The sequence below is a fragment of the Rasamsonia byssochlamydoides genome (genome assembly GCF_041956645.1).
Source record: "Rasamsonia byssochlamydoides strain NRRL 3658 unplaced genomic scaffold VTN77scaffold_42, whole genome shotgun sequence".
NCBI classification, from domain to species: Eukaryota; Fungi; Ascomycota; class Eurotiomycetes; order Eurotiales; family Trichocomaceae; genus Rasamsonia; species Rasamsonia byssochlamydoides.
Genome location: NW_027192425.1, coordinates 135,670 through 159,128, shown reverse-complemented (window position 1 = coordinate 159,128; position 23,459 = coordinate 135,670). Strand labels below are relative to the sequence as shown.

Here is a 23,459-nt window from a genome sequence, read left to right as displayed (position 1 = left end):
CCTGCGCACGCGAGTAGATCCCCTAGTCCATGGTTGAAACGGAGTCAAACGGCTGCTTGTTCAGTAGAAGCAGCTGGGTAGCGGCCTGCCAATCAGGCAGCAGGGAGGCAGCTCTAATTAAATAATATCCACAGGCCGCTCCACGAGATCCCAAGCTGGCGGAATCCCTTACGGAGTACGCGCTCCGCCGCCATCCGCCATTACTACTACTTGTTCTCTCAACCCTGGCAAGGGCCTCCTCTGCTCCCACGCTGCTCCGCATCTCTGATGGATTGGTCTACTCCTCCAGGCTTGATCTGACGATGAGTGTACGCTGCAGACACTGCCCCGCCCATTTGTTCGCAACGCCCAACGGTTCCGACTGACCACATACGTCGTCCTCCCTCACTCATTTCGCCCCCTTCATGCCGATCGCTATCATCTGTTGAATTAATCAGTCATCCTGCCTCTGAGAATCTGCTTCGAACCCGCTCATTTCATTCCAACTACTTCCTCCTCATTCTGGCTATTACACATTAGAACAGTCCGTCCTGGGACGGCTTCTCCTTTTACGTTTCAGCATCACGGAGCGGCGCTGACCTTGCGGCTCCAATGAATTCCGTTCGCCAGTCATGTCGACCTAAGCACCAGGTCCTCATCCTGAAATGCTACCCGCGCTTTCAGAAGGGCGTGCAGGATGTCAAACCGAACTCGAGTGAGCTCTCCTATCTGTTATACTATGCCAGTACGCGTCGCACCAAGCTACAGAAGGTCGGGGCGTTTTTGGAGAAGAGGGCTGCCAGGGATGTCTGGAGAAGCAGGCTAGGGTGAGTTTAGTTTATGTGCTCCTTGCTGTCGGTGGTGGTTTCATCTGGACTAACCACATCCTTGTGCCCTCTGCAGGAATGTCCAGGTGACACTCAAAATCCTCACAGCGCTCATCGAGAAGCTGCCACGCGACTTGCCTCTCTACGCGCACTCCGTCCTGGCCGTGATTGAGACGGTTCTCCGCTCCAATGACATTTCCATGGTGGAAGAGAGCATCTCGACTTTCGAAACTTTCTGCAGCAATCAGGACCTGGCGGTGCTGGCGGCTGAACAACAATGTGCTAGTCAGTATCAAAGCATCATTCAGTTATATGCGGCATTTGCATCCCCAACATCGGAAGTCCCTCCCAAAGCCACCCTGAGTCCTCCGACGGCCCTGCGATGGAGGGATGCGGGCCTCAAGGCTATCCGGAGTGTGGTTGGTTCTGAGGCGCTGGGGACAGACGGCGGGAAACAACTCAGCATTGTCGTGCCGGTCATCCTGGAGAATCTCTATGCTGGTGATGAAGATGTCCTTGTGACATTGCAGATGAAGGCGGAGAGCACCGAGAAGGCTGAGCGGGAGCACGTCCGACGACGCCGGACTAGCACCGTGACGGTCCAGACTGTGGATACTGTCGAGGGCAACGTCGCTGATGCTTCTGGTTCCGCGGCTGATGCGGATAAGGCTGCAGAGCTGGAAGTCCGCCTCCTGGCATTGAGGTGCCTGGAGCGCATTTTTGTCGTAGGGAGCAACCGGGCTCAGATTCGGATCGCTGCGGGCCATGTGCTGCAGTTTGTCGTGAGCAAACATCAGATCCGCGGCAGCGAAAAGGATTCCGTGGAAAGCGGCCACTGGGCGACATCCTTGATGGAGCTCATTGCCAAGTGGTGTCCCGTTCAGGATCGATTCATTGTTCTGTTCACGGCCTTGGAAAACTTACTGGACACCCCTGTCGAGGAAGAAAGACTACAGCAACACGTCATCCTGGCATCCTTGATCGACTCGCTGCTAAAATCACCGATAAATATGATTGGTCTCAGCGTGATCGATGTGCTGCTTGGATTTGTGCAACGCATACTGCGCCTGCTTCAACCGTCAGCCGCCAATTCTCCAACCCAATCCCCGACTCAGCCTACCTCCACAGAACTGCCCACAAAACCTGCAGATGCCGCTCCTGAAAAGCCACATGCCGCAGATCATGGTCTCACTGCCGCCCCGTCTGCTACCCGCGAAAAATTAGTTAAATTGCTTCAACAATGTATCGGTGATCTTGCAACGCACATCTATTATGGCGATCAAATCGCGGACATGATTAGAACGATCCTCAAACGGATCAGACCTTCGACACCTTCTGATATGTCCCCAGAGACGGTAGTTAGAACTCTTTCGGGAGGGCTTGCCTCTACGACAAACGTTGCTAATTTGGCCGGCGAACGTCTTACCGATTCATTCTTCTGTTCGGCAGCTGCAAGAATCACTGCTTTAGAAGCGGTCAAGAACATTCTGGTGGTTGCGAACCTGAGGAAAGCCACGACGGGAGCCGGCGTTGAATCGCGAAACAAAGTCGGCATTGAAGTTTGGGAAGGGACACAGTGGCTACTGCGCGATCCGGACCGCCGGGTGCGTCACGCGTACGCCGACGCCTTTCTTTCTTGGCTACAGCTTGAGACGACCAAGAGCGATCTCAAGGTTAAAGGTACTCCAAGAAAGATGTCCAGATCGATGTCGAGGCGAGAAGTGGCGGAGAATTTGGAGAAATCGGCAAGGTGGAACGTCTCAACATCCGGCCCCCCCGTAGAGAAGACGTCCACCGAAGTAGCGTCGAACTTTCTCCAGTGGCTACACCTGGCGCTTTACGAGAACGCAATCGAGTCTCCGACAGTGGAGTCTGATATCCTTCTCATTCATCTGATCCTTGTCAACTCGATCGAGTATCTCGGTGTCAACGCCGCACGATATGGGGTTCCTATGATTCTGAAACTTCAGGACGACTTGGCTACTAATGAATTCTTGAGCTCCCCTGATGCTCAAGTCAACATTGGCAGTCTGGTCTATGGTTATCTTGCTGCATTGAGTGAGAAGTTCGACTTTGAGACGTCCAATGTTGGCAGCGATATTCAGGGAGAGATGCTGAGGCGAAAGAATTCTGGTCTTTGGCTCGAGAAGATCCAGCTTCCACCGCTCGCCTTGAACCAGATCGTCTTGACAGGAGATGTCAGCCAGAGGACTGAACTCCAGGGTGCCCTTAGTCCCTTTACTGCCAAGGAGGAGCTTGTCCGTCAAGTTGAGAACGCCTATGCTGCGTCGTTTGTAACTGCTCCACAGACCAGCCCACCCAGTTCCCCAGGACGATCATCGGGCGTTCTCGGTTCTGGTCAAGGTCCTGTTACAGCTTCATCGCAGCAAGGAACCTTGCCAGCGGAGATCAGGGAGCAGATGCTCTCGGCCTGGTCTAAGGAAGCCTGCGTGGCAGCTTTGGAAAGGGAGAATACGAAGGCATCGTCATTGAATGGATCAAGAACCGCCGCTTCGGTGAGGCGAAATTATAGCCAGCTCAACGGAGCTGGAAACGGCTCCCCGACCAGTGCAGGTTCGCCGGCTACTGCACATCGCCATGAGCATCACCTCTCCGGAGCCCACGGATTTGGTAGCTATGGGAGCCTTCACGGATATCGTCATTCCAGTGGACCTGAAGGTTCTCATACACCCCTTACGAGCTCCAGTAGAGATTCAACCATCCGTGTGAATGACTTGAAACGGATGCTTACGGTGTCTGACAATACCAATGTGCGGCGGTCCAGCCCGCTAAGGGGTCGTTTAGATGCTACAGCTGGTAGTGTCACGAGTTCGAGCAGTGAGAGCATGATCAGCGGGACCTTCTCGGCGTCCGATTATGAGAATGCCTCGAGCAGACCACAATCCCTCAGAGAAGCCGGGGGCAGAGACGGCTCCGAGACTCCTAGGGGTTCTGTGGTGCATCTCTCGAATGAAGAGGAGTCTGCTCTATTGACCAAAGCCGACTCGGATGACATCCCACCGGTTCCGCCATTGCCTCCTGGCCTCATCCCTGGTGGTTATCCTTCTGACTCGACCACCAGTTTGTCTCGGCCGTCGTCGGTATCTCCAGTCTCTGATCGCCCTTTGACGGCACCAGGCCCTCGAAAAGCCGCTTCCGTCAAGGGCAAGACAGACAGTTCATCCGCGCCACGTCAGAGTAGTAGATCGATGACTGCGCGGAAGAGTCGCTCCAGTACCAACCTTGGAGGTGCAAGTCTGAGGAAAGGTGTTGGTCTGTCCGTATCTGACGATTATGGCCACCGAGTCGATAGTCAAGGGGATATGGGAGACGGCAGAACCAGTCAGCGGGTTGAGATTGAAAAGCTGCTGGATGGTATTGTCTCGCGTGGTCCTGCTGGTGATGGTTCCGGCAAGCCATCGACGGAGACGACAGAACCGAGAAGGGCCAGCGAGCGGAGAGGATTCGCCGGTGGTATCGGGCGACCTCCTTACTAAGTCTTGTCTTTTCAGTTTACTTTCCATGTCCTATCGGACATTATACTGTACTGTACATATTCTTCTTCTCTTTTTACATCTTTCTCTTCTCGTTACACTTTTTTTTCTCCTCGTCTGTCATGTTGTAATCCTGTCCTTCTATCCTTTTTTTTTTCAATGTGTGTGTTAATTGTCTGTCTTGTCTTCACATTGATATCGTATCTACTCGGCATTCGATGTCTTCTTTTTCTTTTCCTTCTGGTCCTTGCCATGCCATCTTTCCAGGTTCCATTTGTTTGAGTGTCTTCTTCAAGCAAGCGAGCAAGCGCATCCATCCTGTCGGTGTTTCTTTTTCCCTTCTGTTTTTCATTCTGATATCTTGCTGAGCATATTGGTTGCATCAAGCTGTAGATTTGTTTAGATTTGTTAATTAGCGGGTCAATATCAATAAGGATAATTCGAGTAGCTGCTGCGCTGTATAATTGGGGTTCTGGGCATCCTGCCACGTAGTAGTAGTTCCAACCTCTGACTTCACTCCTTCCATTCCACTTCGGTACTGTACTCATCCAGTGATGCTTTGAAACAAATGTCTCGGCCAGTTCCTTCACCACACACTTCCTCCACGGGAGAACCCGGTGATTTTGCAAGTCATCTTCACATATGCCTGGAACATGCCTACCAAAAGCAATTGAATAATTAAGCACCTTACCTCTTTTACTTTCCACTCCTGCTGCAATTTGCGAATCATACACAGCCCTGGAGCCCAAAGCAGTGAATGTCTATGTGAATCATTCCTCAGTGAATTGATTCGCTTAGAGCCGTCTTGCCTGTTGATTCAGTCACCTGCACCCTATGCACCTGGAGGATGATAAATACCCCCTTCTCTCCCCCCAGCCGTCCTTCCTTTCTTCCATTTACCGCCTCTTCAACCTAGTCTAAGGCACATCACCAGTCCACTCAGTCTGCTTTGTTCTTCATCATGTATAGGAGATGTGCTTTATATATTTTATTTCATATATTGATCTTGCTGTGCACACCCTTGGCATAGACTCTTCAGCCTATATTGATGCTCGGATTTTCCACGCAGAGTTAAAGAACAAGGATCGACTGGCAATTCTTTTTGGTCCCAATCAGCACCATGCATGGCAATTCATCACTCACTGGGGCGTCAAGTTCCGCAACATGTCGCCTGCCACAAGTTGCATGTGTGTGGCTCGACAATGGTTTATGGAAAGAAGTCTGCACAAAAGTGGCTCGAATGTATGTACCCTCCCTCTACGATTGTTACAATGCGAGGCACCGCTAACTGACGAGGAAACTTGTGTTAGCGTTGATGATTCGATTTCTGCTTTCGACGGATGGCCGGAACCTTTATGACCAGCCCAGGTTAGGGTTAGGATTTCTTTCCTGTTGAATGACCCCGGGTTCACAGAACATCAAAGCAAGTTGTCCGGTGAGTTCCCATAACAACTTCCATTCTCTGTCTACCAATGACTTCATGTTTTGAGGTATCTTCTAACCATATTCATGCAAAGGACCGGTGCTTGGACCTTCGAGAGATCACCCATCATTCATCATACCACGACATCAAGTACACCTCTCGACCGAGAGAGAGGAAATCACGCGTCCTTGATGGAGTTGTTTAGGAGGGAAGCAGAAATCTATGATTCCATTCGCGGCGGGAGTCAGATCCAGATCCGGCTCAGTTCATACTATGGAATATGCAGCACTCGATTTTGCCAGCAGGCCTTACGACAAGACCTTGTCGTCATCTACTCAGCCGACAGCTCTGAGTTTGCATGAATCTATGCATTGTCAACTCTTCTACGGTCAGATATCTTGAGACATATCACATCAATGGATCATAACATTTTGGGCCCCTTACCCAGGACGCCCAGTCAACAACTCTGTTACTGAGGCCGCTGACTGTTTCTTCGACTCATGGCGAGTCGATTTCCCGAAAAACATGTCATCGTCATTCGTTGTCGTGCGTTGACAACTGAATCGGCGGTTGCTTGACTCCCGGCCCAAAAAACATCGACCAAGAGATGGGTCTACCTGGCCTGCGATAATACGCGACGATGAAATTCCAATCGAGGTCCAGTCCATGGAGGCTTTCCTTACGTAGAAGCGTTTTTGCGACGTAGCCTCCCGTCCGTATGGTATCGAAGACTGACCTGACCGCGACATCATTGGATTCTTCTCGATCTTTGGCCAAAGACCAAAATGCCGCGAATGGATTACGGAGTCGAATTGGGATAGGTAAGGAATCAATCCCAGGACGATCAGCCTGAGTCTGCTAATCAGATAGCAGGTCTATATGAAGAACGTACCAGACCAGACCGGGTTTCTTCTACATACCATCTCTTTTCGTGGCGCGACCAAACGAACCGACACATCTCACACTTGTGTGTGACGTCCGCAGATGCTTTAATCCCGACCATCTATCTAATCGTCGCACTCTCCATGAAGGAAAGAAAGGTCATCCGTGATCACTGAGGTACTCGATGACCGGTCACATACAAATTCGAGAGGCGCGCGCAGCCATCACCACCGCATGTATGGCATAATACATAGCGGTCGGGAGATACGCAGAATTCGTGGAGTACAACCACAGCACCGCAACTCTACGGACAGTGCCTGACTGTCCCCCAGGCACAGGTACAAACCTTGCCCAACAAACATGTTCAATGTGGTATTATATTATGCAAGACGGAAGTCCAATCACTATGCAGATACCGCAGAAATGACAACGGAGATCGACATTGAAACCTTTCAGAACAGCTTACAGCAACTGATCGCTTTCAGCCACCATATACATTACAACCAGCAAAGCTAGTGGTATGGATGTAATGTACAAGCGCCACGGAAGTCAGAAGCATCATTGATTCTGCAGAAAGACCAATCGTTTTGCGGAGCAGCTCCGTGTCTCGCTATTTGCACAACTCAAGCTAAGCGGATTCCCACCAGTGATGCTTGAAGAGCAGCACCGAATGCATCCAGACATCTGCGGTTTGATGTCCAATGTCCAATGTCCAGTGTTACCCATGCCTGCACCTTTGAAATCAATCAACAGTTTACATACAAACATGCAATCGCCAGGGTGTTGAGATCAAGGGAATCAGATCGACAACTTCATGGAAAAAGGGGGGCACTTTTGTGGCTCCTGTGCTCAACGAGGTCGGCATATACGTTACGGATTGCAGATGATGAATTAGTGCAGCGGACTCAACATTTTTTTTTACCCTTTGCCGTTGCTTGACAATGAACGCTACCAATGAGTAAGTATCGGTCCACATTCAATTTCCAGCTCACTGAAAGTCTTTTACTAACTGTGAGCAAGACGCTCTATGCACCATCCAAGGCATCACCGGAGAACCAATCAGAGCACTGCCGTAGGGGAAAATCGCCTTTGAGGCCTGTTTCTATACCTTTTTTTTTTTTTCAAATTCCCCAGTGTTTACAACACTGGTTGATGAGGCACTCGACTGGGGAAGATATACCGACTTTTCAGACTTTTTGTTCTACATTGGTCTGAAGGGCTGAAACCTCGACCTTAGTTTCGGTGCATGGATGCTTCGATTTGCTGCGCTAGTGGAGTCATCCTTTGCTCAGCCTCAGGAGTTTGCAAACTTTCGCCAGTACTTTGGACAATGGGGTCGAGGGGAGGACTTCAAGAAGCCTGACCCTGAACAGTTTTGAGCCGAAACCAAGGCACTTCATGACTGTGTTCTCAATCGGGCTGATGTTCTGTTTACAACCTTGTCTCTTGATGGGGAGGAACCTGTTCATTTGGTTTTTCAACCACATGTTCTTGCAGTCGATGAGGCAGCGAAGACTAGTGAACTGAACAGATTCATTACCTTTCGCTGAACCGCATATGTTCGCGAATTTGATCGACTACTTTGGACAGTGGCGTCGAGGAGAGTATTTAAGAAGCCTGACCTCAAACAATTTTGGGCTGAAAGAAGGGTGCTTCGTGACTTTGTTCTCAGCCAGGCAGACATACTCCATCACATTGTCCCTTGTTAGCGAAGAGGCTGTCCGTCTAGTATTCAAACCAGACGTTCTGGCTGTCGATGAGGCGGCAAAGGCAATTCAAGAAGCCTCGCCTTGAACAATTCCGAACTGAGACCAAGGCACTTTAAGACTTTGTTCTCGGTCAAGCCGATGTTCTGCTTCATGATATTGTCTCTTGATGGTGAAGGGGCTGTTAGTCTAGTTTTTCAACTGCATGTTATAGCGGTCGATGAGGCGGCCAAGGCGAATGAACCAGAGGTGTGGAATGTCCTGGCTGGATACAAGCCCCGAGCTTGGTTCCTTGTTGGTGATCACCAGATACTCCAACCTACTATGATGTCCGATAGTAGTATGAATCTGTTTGCTGAGCAACTGCGGGTCTCCCTCTTCGCACGCCTTGAGCTGAGCGGATTTCAATCTGTTATGCTGGATAGATAACACTGCATACACCCTGATATCTGTGGTCACTCAGACCAACTGTGATGTCCGATAGCAGGACCAATCAGTTCGCCGAACAACTTTGTCTCTCCTTATTTGCACGGCTGAAATTGAGTGGATTTCCATCCACGATATTGGATCAACAACACTGAATGCACCCCGACATCTGCGGTTTAGTTTCGAACTTTGCATACGCCAATCGTTTTCGAAACGCAGATTCGGTGATGACAGATTATGCCGTTACAGAGGCCATACCCAAGTTCAACATTGCACATTTCGACATCAGAAGACCATTGCTTCTTGACCTCAATGAGAGCAAGGCTAACATTAATGGTCCTTGCCATTCCTGAGAGAACCTCCCGAATCCTGCTCTAGTTATGAATCTTGTGCATGATGTGCTAGTCAGACAGTATATCAAACTAGAAGAACTGGCAATTCTGGTCCCATACCACAGCCAGTATCTTCGGTATTATATCGCCACAGTGATGCGTTTCCAGGAAGCTCATCCCGGCGTTGATACTCGCAAGATTGATGTTCGCAAAGTCGACGGTCAACGTGTTTCAAGGTGGAGAACGGGCAGTCGTCGTTGTTGATCTGATGTTGGATTACCGATCGAGCCGAGTACCACTCTCCGCACGTCTTAAGCTGAGTGGATTCCTGTCCGTGATGCTTGACGAGCAGCATTGCGTATAACCCGATGTCTGTGGTCTAGTCTCCAATGTTGCATACTCCAATCGCCTTTGCAATGCAGACTCCATTGTGCATCAGTTTCATGTGCCTCAACCTAGGTGGATTCCCATCCCATCCGTGGCTTGATCAGCAGCATCGGGCGCCTCAAATGGTATCAGCATATTCAGTCAGTCAATCTTTCTTCCGCAACCGAGTCATTCCGGTGTCAACAATGTCGGTCAATTCAGCGAACCTCCCGCCACTCGGACTGTGCGGATTCCGAAGGATATGTATATTACCTAGTGCCCTCGACCTCACGAGTGGCCGGGTGTGGTCCCAAGAAAACCTGAAGTCGTCTGAATCAAAAGCACTTTCGAACACTGCTCGAACAACACTTGTTTCACAAGCTCTACGCAATCAATCACTATCTTCGGTTACCGCAGGTGTGCAGAGAATGCGAAACGGACGGAAACCCTGAACGAGAAAAGGAGGATTTGCTTTCGGGAAGAAGAGCAGCAAATCTCCAGTTCCAGAGACACGTTGCAAAGGAATACTCGACCAATACCACTCACATCTTGATCAAAGTGCCTCGTCACGGTTGTGTTGTGAACAACCGCTTCATTTTTAATATGAAGAGGTGTAATAATATCGGCGTCCGGCTTTGTGCACGACCTGGCTGAGTTTCGAAAATACATGTCGAGTCAACTCTTTTGGGAACCTATTGGAAGAGTGCCAGTTGTGATTTGGTTTGGATTGAAAAGATGTATTAATAGACTCAAGCATTCGTTAGTGTATGATATTTACATCCGTTAGGTACATACATACATACATACATGTACAGTAAAGTAAAGTACATCAGTTCTGTCGTTGATTCTTAGAAGGTAATTAAGAGCTAGTATAGGAACAGCGACGATATGCAGGCATCATTCATCTTCATCCGAGTCGTCCCGCCGACTCCTCGTATTTCGTCGATTGGGTTGATTTCTCCTACTCGCTCTCTCCTCCTGCTCATTGCCATCCCCAGCGTCAACTTCTCGAGCCCAGTCCCGCCGACTGGCCGCAAGACTTCTTTCTAGTCGCGTTTCAAAGTCATCCTCCTCCTCCTGATTCTCGCCGTTTCGCGCTTCAACCGTCGGGTCTGCACGCCCATATACCTCCCTGACCAGCCCAGCCACGCCGCTCTCGCCCACCTCGACTTTCCCCCTCGGCCCGACCATGTATTCGATCACCTCCTCCCCTCCGTCCGTCTCCCGATTGCGGACGAGATACCCGTCCTTGCAGAGGCGCTGTATTAGCCGGTCTGTCCGGTCAATGGGCGTGTATGTGTCGATGTTGGTGCGTTTCAGATATCGCTCCAACTTCTGCTCGGCGATCGAGCCGCCGGAGAGGGTGATGACGGATATCAGGAATGTGTACAGCGCCGTGTAGGTGCTGTCGCTGAAAGACGATGGAGCCTTGGTCGGGGGTAATATCGCCGGACTTCGATAGGGTGCGGGAAGGGTGCTGGTTAGTATCCACGATTTGTTGGAGGAGGCGGATGACTTCTCGACGCGTTGGGCGGCTACAGGCGAGTCAGTCAAGAGATATAATGACAATGACGACGAATCGAATCGGACTGACCTCTCCTCTGACTAATAGTCACCTTTTCCTTCCCAGGCAACTCGACCATCTGCATCCCAAAACGACTCCTCAACACCCTCTGCGCCTGGTCAAAGACCGTCTTGAACTGCCGCGAGCCCTGTTCGCCGAGGACTTTGGCGCTGATGTCGGTCCGTCGGATGGGTAGTCGCGAATACTCGCTCGCCAACGCCAGTCGCACCAGCTTCTTCACCATCACGTCGATACTGCTGGGGGTGTGTGTTTCCCTGCTCTCGCTGTCCGATGACGCTGCGGAGTCTTGTTCTTCGTCATCATCGTCGTCTTCTCCATTGTCTGTACGCCGGCGACGGCGACGATCGACGTCTTCGGCTTCAGAGGAGGATCTGGAAGGGTCGTCACTCTCTTGCGGCTCTGGCTGTTATGATCTGTATTAGCATGACACAGTCGGACGATTAATTAACCAGTGAGCAAGAAAACATACCGCACGACGTTTGCGTACAAGCGGCATATTTCAGCAGCGCGTTTTCGACTCGTTATCAAGATTTGAATATCAAACAATTCTCAGACAAGTGAAAGCTTCTTCTTCTCCTTCGTTGTAGTTCCCAAATCTAATTACTCCGTAATCACCTTCCCTTCCTTGCTCCGCCGTCTGCCGTCCGCCGTCCGCCGTCCGACGCGTTGACGCGCCCCAAGTTAATTATAATTAACACAAACGGCTAGACACGTTCTATGCACAGACCACCAGCCAACCGGATCAGGTTAGATAATAACGATATCCAATCAGGAAAAGGCACCCCACCCCGCACAACCCGCACAGGTTACGGGCTCCCGATTTCGGCCACAAAAAAAAAGGGATATAGGTCACACGATCGCTCTATCCCTCCAAGAAACACCAAGCAACAAGCATCATTGGTCTAGTGGTAGAATTCATCGTTGCCATCGATGAGGCCCGCGTTCGATTCGCGGATGATGCAGTGCTTGGTCAATTTAAATCCTTTTTTACTCCCTGCCTCTTTCTCCGGTTTTTTTTTTGGGATTGTGTTTGTTACATTTACGTATGTATTTCAATCTCATGAGTTAAAAAAGTGTATGAAGTACGGGGGTGTCTGAGTCGTTTGGGTCTGTGATAGGGTTTTTTTTCACCCCTTGGGCTTTTGATTCAGAAATACATACACGATCAGGATTATTTATTCTGGAGGAAATGAGGCTGTCTGGCCGTGTCCTTATTGGCATTAGCATCCATAGCATAGGCAGCTGGACTAATTTCTTCATTACAACGCACTTCATTTGCATCGTCTAGCATCCTTTCAACCCATGAACGCCTCCCGGAGCAGTATACTTGCACTCGCCCGTGCCAGGAGCAGTCCCGTTCGGCCCCGGCGTGATGTCCACATTCTGGAACTCGATGTTGTAGCACGGATGCACGTTGGAGCACGAAATCGTCGACGTCACATTCGACTTTGCGCTGTTGGTGTAACCCGTAAAGTTGACGAAGGCGATGTTCGAGATCAGCATCAGGCTGGTCCCCGGCGAGGTGCCGTTGTCGCCGCTGTCTTCGGAGATGGCGGGCCCTGAGTCGGCGCCCTGTACGTTGAAGTTGGAGAAGAGGATGTTGGTGACGCTGCCCCAGCCGCCGCCGCGGGGGAGGCCGGCGCTCTCGTAGGAGCTCTGCGGTGTGAGGACCCCGGTCCAGGTCTTGATGTAGGCGCTGTTTGTCAGGTCGTTGTTGTGGCGGATGACCTGGACGTCAGGTAAGTAAATATATAGAGATGACAGTGAGGAGAAAGTGATGGCTTACCGTCACATTGTCCACTACAACATTCGAAACAGACGAATCCTCCAGGTACTGTCCCAGACTGCCGATGGCAATACCGTTTCCGCCCACACAGGTTATGTTGCGTGCGTAGACGTTGTATGACCGTGGCTTGATGGCAATGCAGTCATCACCGCCTTGATAGACGAGGTTGGTGAGCTCAACGTTATAAACGTCCATCGTATCTATTATAAATAATGTTAGCAGCTGCATATATATTTGAATAACTAAGTCTGAGATGCTTACCAAATCCATCCGTATTCTGAACCCAGTTCTCCCCATACGGCGCATCCACCGCAGTAGCATTATTGTGGATATTGTTAAAGCGCATATTGGTCCCGTTCATGATATTCAAACTCCACAGCGGAGGGTCCTTGACGAAGAAGTCCTCAACCACGACATCGGACACGTTCCAGAAGACGAAGGGCATCGGCCGGCCCGGTTGCGTGTTGCCCTTTTCGACCGAGTACCAGGCGTTGCCATTGCCGTTGATGCCTCCCGTGCCGTATCCTTCGATGGTGATGTTCTGCCCGGTGATGATGAAGCCGGCGTGGTGGTTCTGGAACGCGATTGGATAGGAGTTGTTGCGCCAGTAGTTGAGGTCATCGGAGAACTTAGAATATGATCAGTATGCTTAAGCTTTTTTTTAAAAAAAAATTCTTCACGACAGAAGATGTGACGCTTACCGTCCATATGCCATGCCATTGAATCACTACATTGTTTATGACCGGGTTCAGCTTCGTCGCGATCCAGTAGTTCTGGTCTTCGGGGAAAACTACTGTTCCACCATTCCCACAGCGTCGAAAAGCCTCCAGGATGTTAGGCACGTCATCCCTCTTGTTACCCAATGCTCGTACCGTGCAGACGTTGCCATCGACAGTCACTGCTGTATTGGGGCTGGGGCTGGGGCTTGCAAGTGCCACCGAGACAGGTACGATTGCCAGAAAGCTCTTGAGCAAACGCATGTTGTTGTTCAGTCGTTTCTGCAGGCAGAGCCGTTCGTTATACTGGTTGCAATACCAACCAGGCGCGTCGCATTTTATTTCATGTATTTGCCTGATCATTACGGCATCACATTTTCCCTAGTGTCCATTATCGGAACGGTAGACCCTGTCAAGGTCCTTCGTTCGTCCTCATTTCGGTCCACTTTGCACCGAGGCATGTTGACTCGTCGACGATTGTATGGAGACGTTGTTGGTTATCCTCCACAGGAGATGGCTGGGACTGCGGGGAAGTCTGGAGTTAATCCGATGGGGATTGTACTGGTGTCTTCAAAAAAGGCCATAATTCCGCCGATCCGATGCTGCATTGCGTGGAGGAGTCAGGACTAAGGCGTCTGTCTAGCGAAATTAGAGTATTTTGGTCCCTTCATTGGCATGGCAGTAATAATCCCACCAATAGTCGTGGAATCCTTTGGACTGTACTGTATATACTTCTCCACGTTTGACGCCTTTTCACTAGAAACGGAGTAATACTGTAATATCTTTGGAGGCGGTCGGATAATCGGGATTTTATTAATTCGATGCATTGATGCAGAAGCAGTAGCTTCTCGGGATAATAATGCTGCTGCACGAGTCTTGAAGTTGATGGCGTGTGAGGACGCTCATAAATGAGGGTGGATCCCATGCGAATTCTGAGAGAAGAATCGAGGCCAGTGCTCTTGTAACATGCGACGCTTGTCGAGGCAATGGTTCTGACACAGAGGTTGCTATCCTTGCTGCAGTTGTGGTTGTTGATCTTCTCCTGCCTGTCGAGCGCGCAGAACTGCTGGAGGAACACCACGTGCACCGGCCCAGCTGACACGGCATTTCCAGGCCCATGGGAGAACAATATCTACGCGCCGGCATCACGGACAGTCCGTCCGCAAAAGATCCTTCTTCATGGCTCAGATGAATCTCCCTATCAACAAGGTGGTGCTGGAAAATACGTCCTGCAAGGCAATGGCTCTCAAATCGTCTTCGACTTTGGCCTGGAGGTCGGCGGCATCGTTACTGTGGACTATACAGCTTCAGGCCCTGGCACTTTCGGGCTGGCATTTACAGAGGCCAAGAACTGGATCGGAGAATGGTCCGACTCGTCCAATGGCGCGTTCGCACAAGGGGACGGCTATCTCTCCCAGAACATCACCGGGCCAGGGAAAGGGACATACACAATGCCGGACGACAAACTGCGCGGCGGATTTCGATATCTGACTGTGTTTCTCATGACTACTACTACTACTACTACTACTACCAACAGCTCTACCAGCATCGATATCACCGACGTTTCTCTCGAAATCGGATTCCAGCCAACCTGGTCCAACTTGCAGGCCTACCAGGGATATTTCCACTCGAACGATGAATTGATCAACCGGATCTGGTACAGCGGTGCGTACACCGTCCAGACGGACGCGGTTCCGTCGAACACAGGTCGTCGGGTCCCATTTGTGACCTACGGCTGGGAGAACGACGGCCTCCTGGGACCGGGAGACACGATCATCGTGGACGGAGCGAAACGGGATCGTGCTGTGTGGCCGGGAGACATGGGGATTGCCGTCCCCTCGACGTTTGTTAGCATAGGGGATCTGGAGAGCGTGAAGAATGCTCTTCAGGTCATGTACAACACGCAGGCAAGCATCATGCAGCCACATGTCGAAAACAAAGCTGACAATGGACTAGGACCCAACAACTGGTGCTTTCGACGAATCCGGTCCGCCTCTGAGTCAAAAAGGCTCTGATACTTACCACATGTGGACGATGATCGGCACCTATAATTATGTTCTTTTCACCAACGACACGGGGTTCCTCCTTCAAAACTGGAACGGATATCAAAAGGCGATGGATTACATCTATGGCAAGGTGGACCCTGACAGCGGGTTGCTGAATGTCACAGGTACACGAGACTGGGGGAGGTGGCAGCAAGGATTCAATAACTCGGAGGCTCAGATGATGTATGCCCTATAATTCTGCAGCTGGCGAGGATGGGAGAACTGACGAGGTTACAACAGTCTGTATCATACCTTGATAACGGGAGCCCAACTGGCTGAATGGGCAGGCGATACCGCAGGATTGACGACCACCTGGACCACGAGGGCAGCAAATCTCCAAAAGGCAGTCAATGCGTACTGCTTCGATGACTCGTACGGCGCCTTCAAGGACAACGCGACTAACACGACCTTGCATCCGCAAGACGCGAACAGCATGGCGGTCATGTTTGGCGTGGCAGACGAAGACCGCGTCGCCAGCATCTCCGACAAGCTGACGGAGAACTGGACGCCCATCGGGGCAGTCACGCCAGAGCTGCCGGAGAACATCTCCCCATTCATCTCGTCGTTCGAAATCCAGGCACACTTTGTGGCCGGCCGAGCCGACCGAGCGCTGGACCTCATCCGGCGCAGCTGGGGCTGGTACATCAACAACCCCAACGGAACGGAAAGCACCGTCATCGAGGGATACCTGCAGAACGCGACCTTTGGATACCGCAGCAACCGCGGATACGACTACGATGCGTCGTATGTCTCGCATTCACACGGGTGGTCATCTGGTCCCACGTCCGCATTGACCAACTACGTGCTGGGGTTGTCCGTCACGGCACCGCTGGGGTCGACCTGGAAGCTGGCGCCGCAACTCGGGGATCTGCAGTTTGTCGAGGGCGGCTTCACCACGGCCCTGGGCAAGTTCCAAGCTTCGTGGCAGAGGAGCGCCAACGGCGGCTATGTCTTGGCCTTCGAAGTGCCTGCGGGGACGAAAGGGGACGTCGTCCTTCCTCTGCCAACGGGACAGAAAGAGCCGTCGGTGACATTGAACGGGAAGGCTGTAAACAGTGCCATGAGTGTGGACAGTGGGAAGAATACGGGGACCATCCCGATAACAAGCGGGGGGAAGTATCAGATAGCTGTTAGTGCGGAGTAACCTGAAGCGGATTAGCAGTAACATTAGTATATATGCCTAGGCATGATGCAGTGATCAATTGCTGTGCATGGAAGTACTAGTAAATATTAAACTGGTCAAGTTCCATCGGCGTCACCCTCCGGATCTCGACCTCGGAACCATGGAACAGAACAAGGTTGGTTACGTCTGGCGCCGTGATCATTGGAAGGGCGCGAAGGCGGAGCGGAGTGATGGTCCGAGCGCGTCATTACCCGCTAACACTTCATCTTCAAGGCAAACCATCAAGTATACAATACTAATAACTACCTCAGTAAGCCAGTCAGTCAGTATCTGGAGATTTCTATCGTTCGCTATAATTTGTGTGGATGATATATACACCTCGTATATATTTGTACAGCACGGCACAGTACTGTACCTACGGTTAGCCATCCATCATCAATTACTATTTTTTTCGGATACTTTACCACTCCACCTCGCAGCTTTAATCGAAATCAATCGTACGTACACATGCCTTCAGTCGCAGATCAACCAACACCATCCCCCTCGCAGAGCAAAAAGCCATGGATAGAGACTCCCTTGGTCGAGTCGGCTGCACTTTCGAAATTGGCTGGATGGTGAGTGCCGATAACTATCTTTCTTTCTGGTAGAAAGGGATGTTTTGGGCCTTTTCTCATAGTTCGTTCTTGTAGTAGAGTATTTTTGAAATTGGAGCTGCTGCAGCCGGGGGGAAGTTTCAAGTCACGGTAAGTAGGTAGCACATGCAGCGTGAATTTAGTTCTTTTCTTCCTTCTCGTTTTATTTATTTAGAGAGATGTTTTCTTCTGGATTCAATTGCTGCGCTGCGCTCCTCAGTTTTGATATACTGACTCTGTCTTAGAGGCATCGGCAACTTGATCCTCGCCCATCTGTCCGACCCCTCCAGCCAGGGAAAAAAGCTGCACTTCTACAGCTCCTCCGGAGGAAATGCAGGCCTGGCCGCCGTGATTGCCGCGCGCGATCTGGGCTGTCCGTGTACGGTGGTCGTCCCGCTGAGCACGAAGCCGATGATGGTCCAGAAGCTGCGCGATGCCGGCGCGACCGACGTTATCCAACACGGCGCCAGCTGGTTCGAGGCCGACACGTACCTCCGCGAGAACTTCATTGAGGTCCCCGGACAGCAGCAGGTGAATTCGAAGGGCGATCAACGAGGGACTCCCGACGTGTCCTTCACGGAAAATGAGCGGGTCAAGAATGTCTATGTTCCCCCCTTCGATCACCCGCACATCTGGGAAGGCAATTCGACCTTGGTCCCGGAGCTGGTCAGGCAACTGCCTCCGCGCGAGGACGGTGATGCGTCGAAATTCCCCGCCGATGTGATCGTCTGCAGCGTGGGCGGAGGCGGCCTCTTCAACGGCGTCATCCGCGGCTTGGAAGAGCATCTTCGCAAGCAACAACGCCACGAGGGCACGGGCAACGTGCACGTCCTGGCCGTCGAGACCAAGGGAGCCGATTCGCTCGCGTACTCCCTGAAGAAGGGCACGCTCACGTCCCTCTCGGCCATTACATCGATGGCGACGTCGCTGGGTGCGCTGCGCGTGGCTGAGAAGACCTTCCAGAACGCGCGCTCGCCCCCGACCGGGATCGATGTCACCAGTGTCGTCGCCTCCGACGCCGAAGCGGCGCGGGGCGTGGTGCAATTAGCAGACGAGTCGCGACTGCTGGTCGAGTTGGCGTGCGGTGTGTCGGTCGACGTGGCGACCGGTGTGCGACTCAGGGAGGCCGTTAAAGACGTGAACCCCAATACTCGCGTTGTCGTGATCGTCTGTGGAGGGAACATTATCTCGCCGGAGATCTTGGCCGAGTACCGGCACCGGCTCAAGTATGGATGGGACAACGTTCCTCGAATGGAGGACTCCACCGACGCTACAAAATAAATAACCTTTTCTGTTTCTCTTGTTAGACGGGCGGCAGTAGTTGCAGTAGTTATCAAAATCAGGAAGGAGCAAAGGACTGATAGATTATGAACGAAGAAACGTCTTTACGAACTAGACTCAGTTCTCATTCCTTCAATCCTCAGGAAATGTCACATCTACACTGTCCATGCAGCTCTTTTTGAATAGATTCTGATCATGGATTCTGATCTTAAATTTATACACACAATGGGATATTCTAGCCAAGAGGATCGTAATAGTATCTACCAGGTCTTATTCATCAAACAGAGTAAACTCGATCACAGCAACGTCGAAGACCAGGAGAAGAGCAGAATGTAGTAAAGTCGTAGAACGTCATCAGTAGCCAGATTTGCTAGATGTCCAGCGGCTGGTTACCGTCTCATCAGGTCCGAAACATCCATCACATCGGACATGAAATACGGTGGTAGACTGCTCGCTGTAACCTTCCTCACTCGCTATCACTGGCGCTGCCTGCGGCCTCCTCCTCCTCATCGCCTTGTTGAACCCCCTCAGTCAAGATGTATTCTGCCTTCTGGAGAGCCAGCTTGATCTCTTTGTGTTCTGCATAGACCAAGTCCGCCGGTTTCTGCCCGTGTTTATTTCGCACCCGAGGGTCGCAGCCGGCCTCACACATCATCTTGATCATCTCCAAACCCAAATCGGCGTCTTTCTCGTTGGCGAACCGGACCGCCAGATGTAATGGGGTTTCTTGGTCGACGCGGGTAAGAGGATCACATTCGAAGTATTGAATGTCAAACAGAGCGTCCATGACGTCGTCTGGCGGGAGCATTGCACGTTAGTGGCAAGTAGGTAACAGATCGGAGCACAATAGCTCTTATTTTTCGCGATAATCTCCCCGATAACTGCCAAAACCTCACAAGTACTTACAGCTACCGTACATGGCACAGATGTGGAGTGCGTAGTTGCCCAATGCGTCCTTGACATTGTTGAAAAACTCGGCCACCTCCTCGTTGGACTTCTCGGACATGCTCTCTAGGACCTGCTCGATCAGATGAGGTTGGTCGCGGCGACATGCTTCGACGACCAGCTCGCGAGGAGTTGCACCCTGAATTAAAGAAGTACTCTATGAGTGAAAGATACTGCAGGAGCCTAGACACGGGAATGTACCTCATCATCGGCCATTGTTGCCTAGAATCCACGTTCCTAGGGGGTACCAGAAAAGAAACAGTTCCAAACAAAGACTCGGGTATATTCGTGCAATTCAGGTCTGTTTAAAAGCGTCGCTATCGAGTTAACTCCAGAAAAACGGCCGTAGATGGCAGATGTCGAAAGTGGGAGGAGGGGTTGGCAGAGCGGGAGGAGCGTGTTTAGAGGCGTCAAAAATTCAACCAAAAAGAACAGAATTGAGTTGACAGGTATATGTACACAGAAGCGAGAGGCCCGTCTCGCAGAGATCGTAGCTGTCAGGTGGACGAGACCACCACCTGGACAGATAGACGTCGACTCCTTTGTCGGCTTGTTCAAACTACATCCACAACAATGCCAGGCGGGATGCACTGCCGTCGTGTGGATAACCGCCGGAGAATAGGTTAATCCGAGGCGGTCCCTCTATTTGACTGCTGTCCCCCGCGTCTGTGGCGTCAAGCTGTCAACTGGCATGCCTTGCATTTGCCGCGCGGCAAGCTAAGAATAAGAGTACGGCAGCAGTGAATGCAAACTTGGAGCCCGGCAGCTGGTGATAGGGTTCCGGCAGAAGGAGCATAAATAGAAACTCGAGGGCAACCACTCCTTCCTTGTGGATCCCAAAAAGCTACAACTCCCGTCTTTTGCTGGCCAGAACATGTACATGTATTTTGGATACGGGTCTCTGTCAGATTAAGCAGGCTCAGTTTCAAAATGCCGTTGACTTGTACGTCTCTGAGCGCGGTTGTGTACTGCCAAGAACAAGAACATGAAGCTGACGATGACCTAGTCTGTCCAAATTGCAGCAATGCGCTCACCGTCTCTCGAGCGGAACCTTCGTCTCAATATCCTCTTGGCATCAACCGCTTCGAGTGTCGGACTTGTCCATATCAATACGTGCTGGATCGCGCTTACTTCGAAAAGACACCCATGAAACAGAAGGAGGTGGAAGACGTGTTTGGTGGCAAAGAGGAGTTCAAGAATGCGGACAGCATGGCCGGTGAGTCACCCTCGTTTTCTGCCTTGGTTGGCGTACCAGGGACTGACTGTTCGTGCCAGCTCAATGTCCTGCAGAAGGTTGCAATGGCGAGCGCGCCTACTTCTTTCAGCTTCAGATTCGCAGTGCGGATGAGCCGATGACTACATTCTTAAAGGTACGAAGGTTATGCTCGTTGCTATGAAATTTGCTATGAAATTCTTCGTATTTGCTGACGAGATCTTAGTGCACCACTTGCGGTACCCGCTGGAGAGAGAACTAAATTTCGACTTTTTACGTGAAAAGCAGTCCTTTTTCTCTTTTCTCTCTCTTTTTTTTTCCCCTCGAGGAACAGATTTTTTTTTTCGCATATCAGAATAAAAGTTTAAGGTTCAAGACCTGCATCAGACGGCGTTCCTACTGGATGGAGTCATCGTTGGAGATGGATGGATGCATTTGAGATACCCCGCAGTCGCGCCATGTATATATGAGCCATCTTGAGAAAAATTTTTATGGTTGACCAGTCTAGAATCAATAAATCGAGTACCTTTCAAACAATAACAACCAATACCATCAATATCAAAAGATTACTTTCCCACCCGTGGCAATCAAAGTGGGAAGGGAAAAAAAGTTTTCTTTGTTACCCCTCTATCGCGGCATTGTATTAGCGAAGATCGGGCTGGCCCCAGTGGAACCCTAGCCGCCACAGGTTTCTTTGACAACAGCATCCAGAAGGTTTTTTCTCCGCTAGAGGATTTACAATTTACAGGCAACCTGATAGTGGTCATCTCTGCCTGAGTAATCAGCGTCGCCAGAGGGACCGATGTGGGCTCCGTTGACGTTGCTGCCCAGTTTTCCTGCACCAGAACCCGATTTTGGAGGGGTAGGAGGAGTCACAATAGTGGGTACAGAAGGGGTGTTGTTGATGGACCACAAGCAGTTTCCAGGGTTAGCAGCCAGTTGTAAAAATTTTTTTCTTTTTCCTTTCCATTTCTTCTTCTGCTGAGTGTGTCCTGTAAGTAAGAAATCACAGCAATAACCGGGCAGCGTAGAAGACCCAGAGGGGTTCAGAGGGGCCGACGGCCGCTCCAGTGACGATTCTGCGCTGGTGCCGTACAACGGAAGTGGGGCGCTCCCCCTCCATGCCCAATAATAAGGACGGGCCCACGGTTGGCTCCCTGCATGTCCACAGACAGCCCACACACTCAGCCTGCCGGCTAGTCGCCTCCTCGCTTGCCCCTCCATATAAGAATTTCCCCTCCTTCCCTCCCACAAATTTTTTCTTTCCTTTCCTCTCCCCGTCTGCTTCAGTACGTATAAACCCTCCCTCCCTGTGCCCTTCCATCTGTTTTCCATCTTCTTACTGACTGTTTTGCTCTCTCAGCACCTCTACGCATTGGCCGTAGTACCTGAGCACCCTTTCTTGAACTTCTCTAGTATCTTACAAAGACACTAAAAAGTTCAAAAATCTCTTCACACAACCGTCACCATGGGGTAAGCTACCTGCGCTCGAGGAAAAAAAAATTTTTTTCATCACGTTTTGATCGTCGGAATCGATGGACAGTGGGCAAGAGCTGACTGTATTGCCTCCACAGTAAGGAGGAGAAGACTCATATCAACATTGTGGTCATCGGCCACGTCGACTCTGGCAAGTCGACCACCACCGGTAAGACGCCTGCCATCCATCTAGCCATCCAGCCTCGATGCTTATACAAGGATAATAGGTCACTTGATCTACAAGTGCGGTGGTATTGACTCTCGTACCATTGAGAAGTTCGAGAAGGTAAGAATTTTCACACCGCACACGCCGGGGAAGAGAGGTTCTTGACGTCCTGCTTGTTTGACTAGCGGGTGTCAAGAGCGTGGTCTCTGTCCGATAGCCTCTTTCTCCCAAGGCGACTTTCGTAGGACTCAGCTAACACCCCTGTAGGAAGCCAGTGAAATGGGAAAGGGTTCCTTCAAGTACGCTTGGGTCTTGGACAAGCTGAAGGCTGAGCGTGAGCGTGGTATCACCATCGATATCGCCCTCTGGAAGTTCCAGACCCCCAAGTATGAGGTCACCGTCATTGGTCAGTAACCTTTTAGCGTGGTCATTTTGTCTCAAGCTTATTCTAACGATCTTATAGACGCCCCTGGTCACCGTGACTTCATCAAGAACATGATCACTGGTACCTCCCAGGCTGACTGCGCTATCCTCATCATTGCCTCCGGTACTGGTGAGTTCGAGGCTGGTATCTCCAAGGATGGCCAGACTCGTGAGCACGCTCTGCTTGCCTTCACCCTTGGTGTCAGGCAGCTCATCGTCGCTCTCAACAAGATGGACACCTGCAAGTGGTCTGAGGACCGTTACAACGAAATCGTCAAGGAGACCTCCAACTTCATCAAGAAGGTCGGCTACAACCCCAAGGCCGTTCCTTTCGTCCCGATCTCCGGCTTCAACGGTGACAACATGCTGGAGCCCTCTACCAACTGCCCGTGGTACAAGGGTTGGGAGAAGGAGACCAAGAACGGCAAGGTCACCGGTAAGACTCTGCTCGAGGCCATCGACGCCATTGAGCCCCCGGTTCGTCCTGCGAACAAGGTTAGTTTTGAAGTCTCTCCACCTCGAATTAATGCCGCCCTTGCCTTGCAATTCACGAAGCCCTTGTTCTTCAAAGGAAAGAGCTGTTGGAACGGCCTTGCATTCCAGCATAGTCATCATGCAAGCCTCTATATAGCT

The 23,459-nt window shown here is 51.1% G+C and overlaps 9 protein-coding genes and 1 non-coding gene across 10 annotated transcripts; 7 read left to right on the top strand and 3 right to left on the bottom strand.

Moving 5' to 3' along the window:
* Positions 1-591: 591 nt before the first annotated feature.
* On the top strand, positions 592-4,303 carry VTN77DRAFT_5818 (uncharacterized protein; the record flags this gene model as incomplete). Its single annotated transcript, XM_069422027.1, has 2 exons — positions 592-806; positions 883-4,303. 2 exons carry the CDS (start codon positions 592-594, stop codon positions 4,301-4,303), a joined length of 3,636 nt encoding a protein of 1,211 aa, XP_069276696.1.
* A 2,138-nt stretch (positions 4,304-6,441) lies between these two features.
* VTN77DRAFT_5817 (uncharacterized protein) lies at positions 6,442-6,781 on the top strand (the record flags this gene model as incomplete). Its single annotated transcript, XM_069422026.1, has 2 exons — positions 6,442-6,544; positions 6,597-6,781. 2 exons carry the CDS (start codon positions 6,442-6,444, stop codon positions 6,779-6,781), a joined length of 288 nt encoding a protein of 95 aa, XP_069276695.1.
* Positions 6,782-10,332: 3,551 nt separating this feature from the next.
* VTN77DRAFT_5816 (uncharacterized protein) lies at positions 10,333-11,516 on the bottom strand (the record flags this gene model as incomplete). The annotated part of the gene is made up of 3 exons (XM_069422025.1): positions 10,333-10,970; positions 11,030-11,423; positions 11,490-11,516. 3 exons carry the CDS (start codon positions 11,514-11,516, stop codon positions 10,333-10,335), a joined length of 1,059 nt encoding a protein of 352 aa, XP_069276694.1.
* A 395-nt stretch (positions 11,517-11,911) lies between these two features.
* VTN77DRAFT_t95 lies at positions 11,912-11,982 on the top strand. Its single transcript has one exon. It is a non-coding gene; the product is annotated as a tRNA-Gly (tRNA).
* A 322-nt stretch (positions 11,983-12,304) lies between these two features.
* VTN77DRAFT_5815 (uncharacterized protein) lies at positions 12,305-13,786 on the bottom strand (the record flags this gene model as incomplete). Its single annotated transcript, XM_069422024.1, has 4 exons — positions 12,305-12,748; positions 12,807-13,006; positions 13,068-13,434; positions 13,508-13,786. 4 exons carry the CDS (start codon positions 13,784-13,786, stop codon positions 12,305-12,307), a joined length of 1,290 nt encoding a protein of 429 aa, XP_069276693.1.
* Positions 13,787-14,508: 722 nt separating this feature from the next.
* On the top strand, positions 14,509-16,711 carry VTN77DRAFT_5814 (uncharacterized protein; the record flags this gene model as incomplete). Its single annotated transcript, XM_069422023.1, has 3 exons — positions 14,509-15,429; positions 15,479-15,750; positions 15,808-16,711. 3 exons carry the CDS (start codon positions 14,509-14,511, stop codon positions 16,709-16,711), a joined length of 2,097 nt encoding a protein of 698 aa, XP_069276692.1.
* A 486-nt stretch (positions 16,712-17,197) lies between these two features.
* On the top strand, positions 17,198-18,603 carry VTN77DRAFT_5813 (uncharacterized protein; the record flags this gene model as incomplete). Its single annotated transcript, XM_069422022.1, has 3 exons — positions 17,198-17,304; positions 17,380-17,433; positions 17,568-18,603. The coding sequence occupies 3 exons, from the start codon at positions 17,198-17,200 to the stop codon at positions 18,601-18,603; spliced, it is 1,197 nt and encodes a 398-aa protein (XP_069276691.1).
* Positions 18,604-19,069: 466 nt separating this feature from the next.
* Positions 19,070-19,764, bottom strand: VTN77DRAFT_5812 (uncharacterized protein; the record flags this gene model as incomplete). The annotated part of the gene is made up of 3 exons (XM_069422021.1): positions 19,070-19,398; positions 19,510-19,687; positions 19,750-19,764. The coding sequence occupies 3 exons, from the start codon at positions 19,762-19,764 to the stop codon at positions 19,070-19,072; spliced, it is 522 nt and encodes a 173-aa protein (XP_069276690.1).
* A 714-nt stretch (positions 19,765-20,478) lies between these two features.
* Positions 20,479-21,023, top strand: VTN77DRAFT_5811 (uncharacterized protein; the record flags this gene model as incomplete). The annotated part of the gene is made up of 4 exons (XM_069422020.1): positions 20,479-20,491; positions 20,555-20,764; positions 20,824-20,918; positions 20,988-21,023. 4 exons carry the CDS (start codon positions 20,479-20,481, stop codon positions 21,021-21,023), a joined length of 354 nt encoding a protein of 117 aa, XP_069276689.1.
* A 540-nt stretch (positions 21,024-21,563) lies between these two features.
* VTN77DRAFT_5810 (uncharacterized protein) lies at positions 21,564-22,196 on the top strand (the record flags this gene model as incomplete). The annotated part of the gene is made up of 3 exons (XM_069422019.1): positions 21,564-21,623; positions 21,793-22,050; positions 22,125-22,196. The coding sequence occupies 3 exons, from the start codon at positions 21,564-21,566 to the stop codon at positions 22,194-22,196; spliced, it is 390 nt and encodes a 129-aa protein (XP_069276688.1).
* Between the last annotated feature and the right edge of the window lie 1,263 nt (positions 22,197-23,459).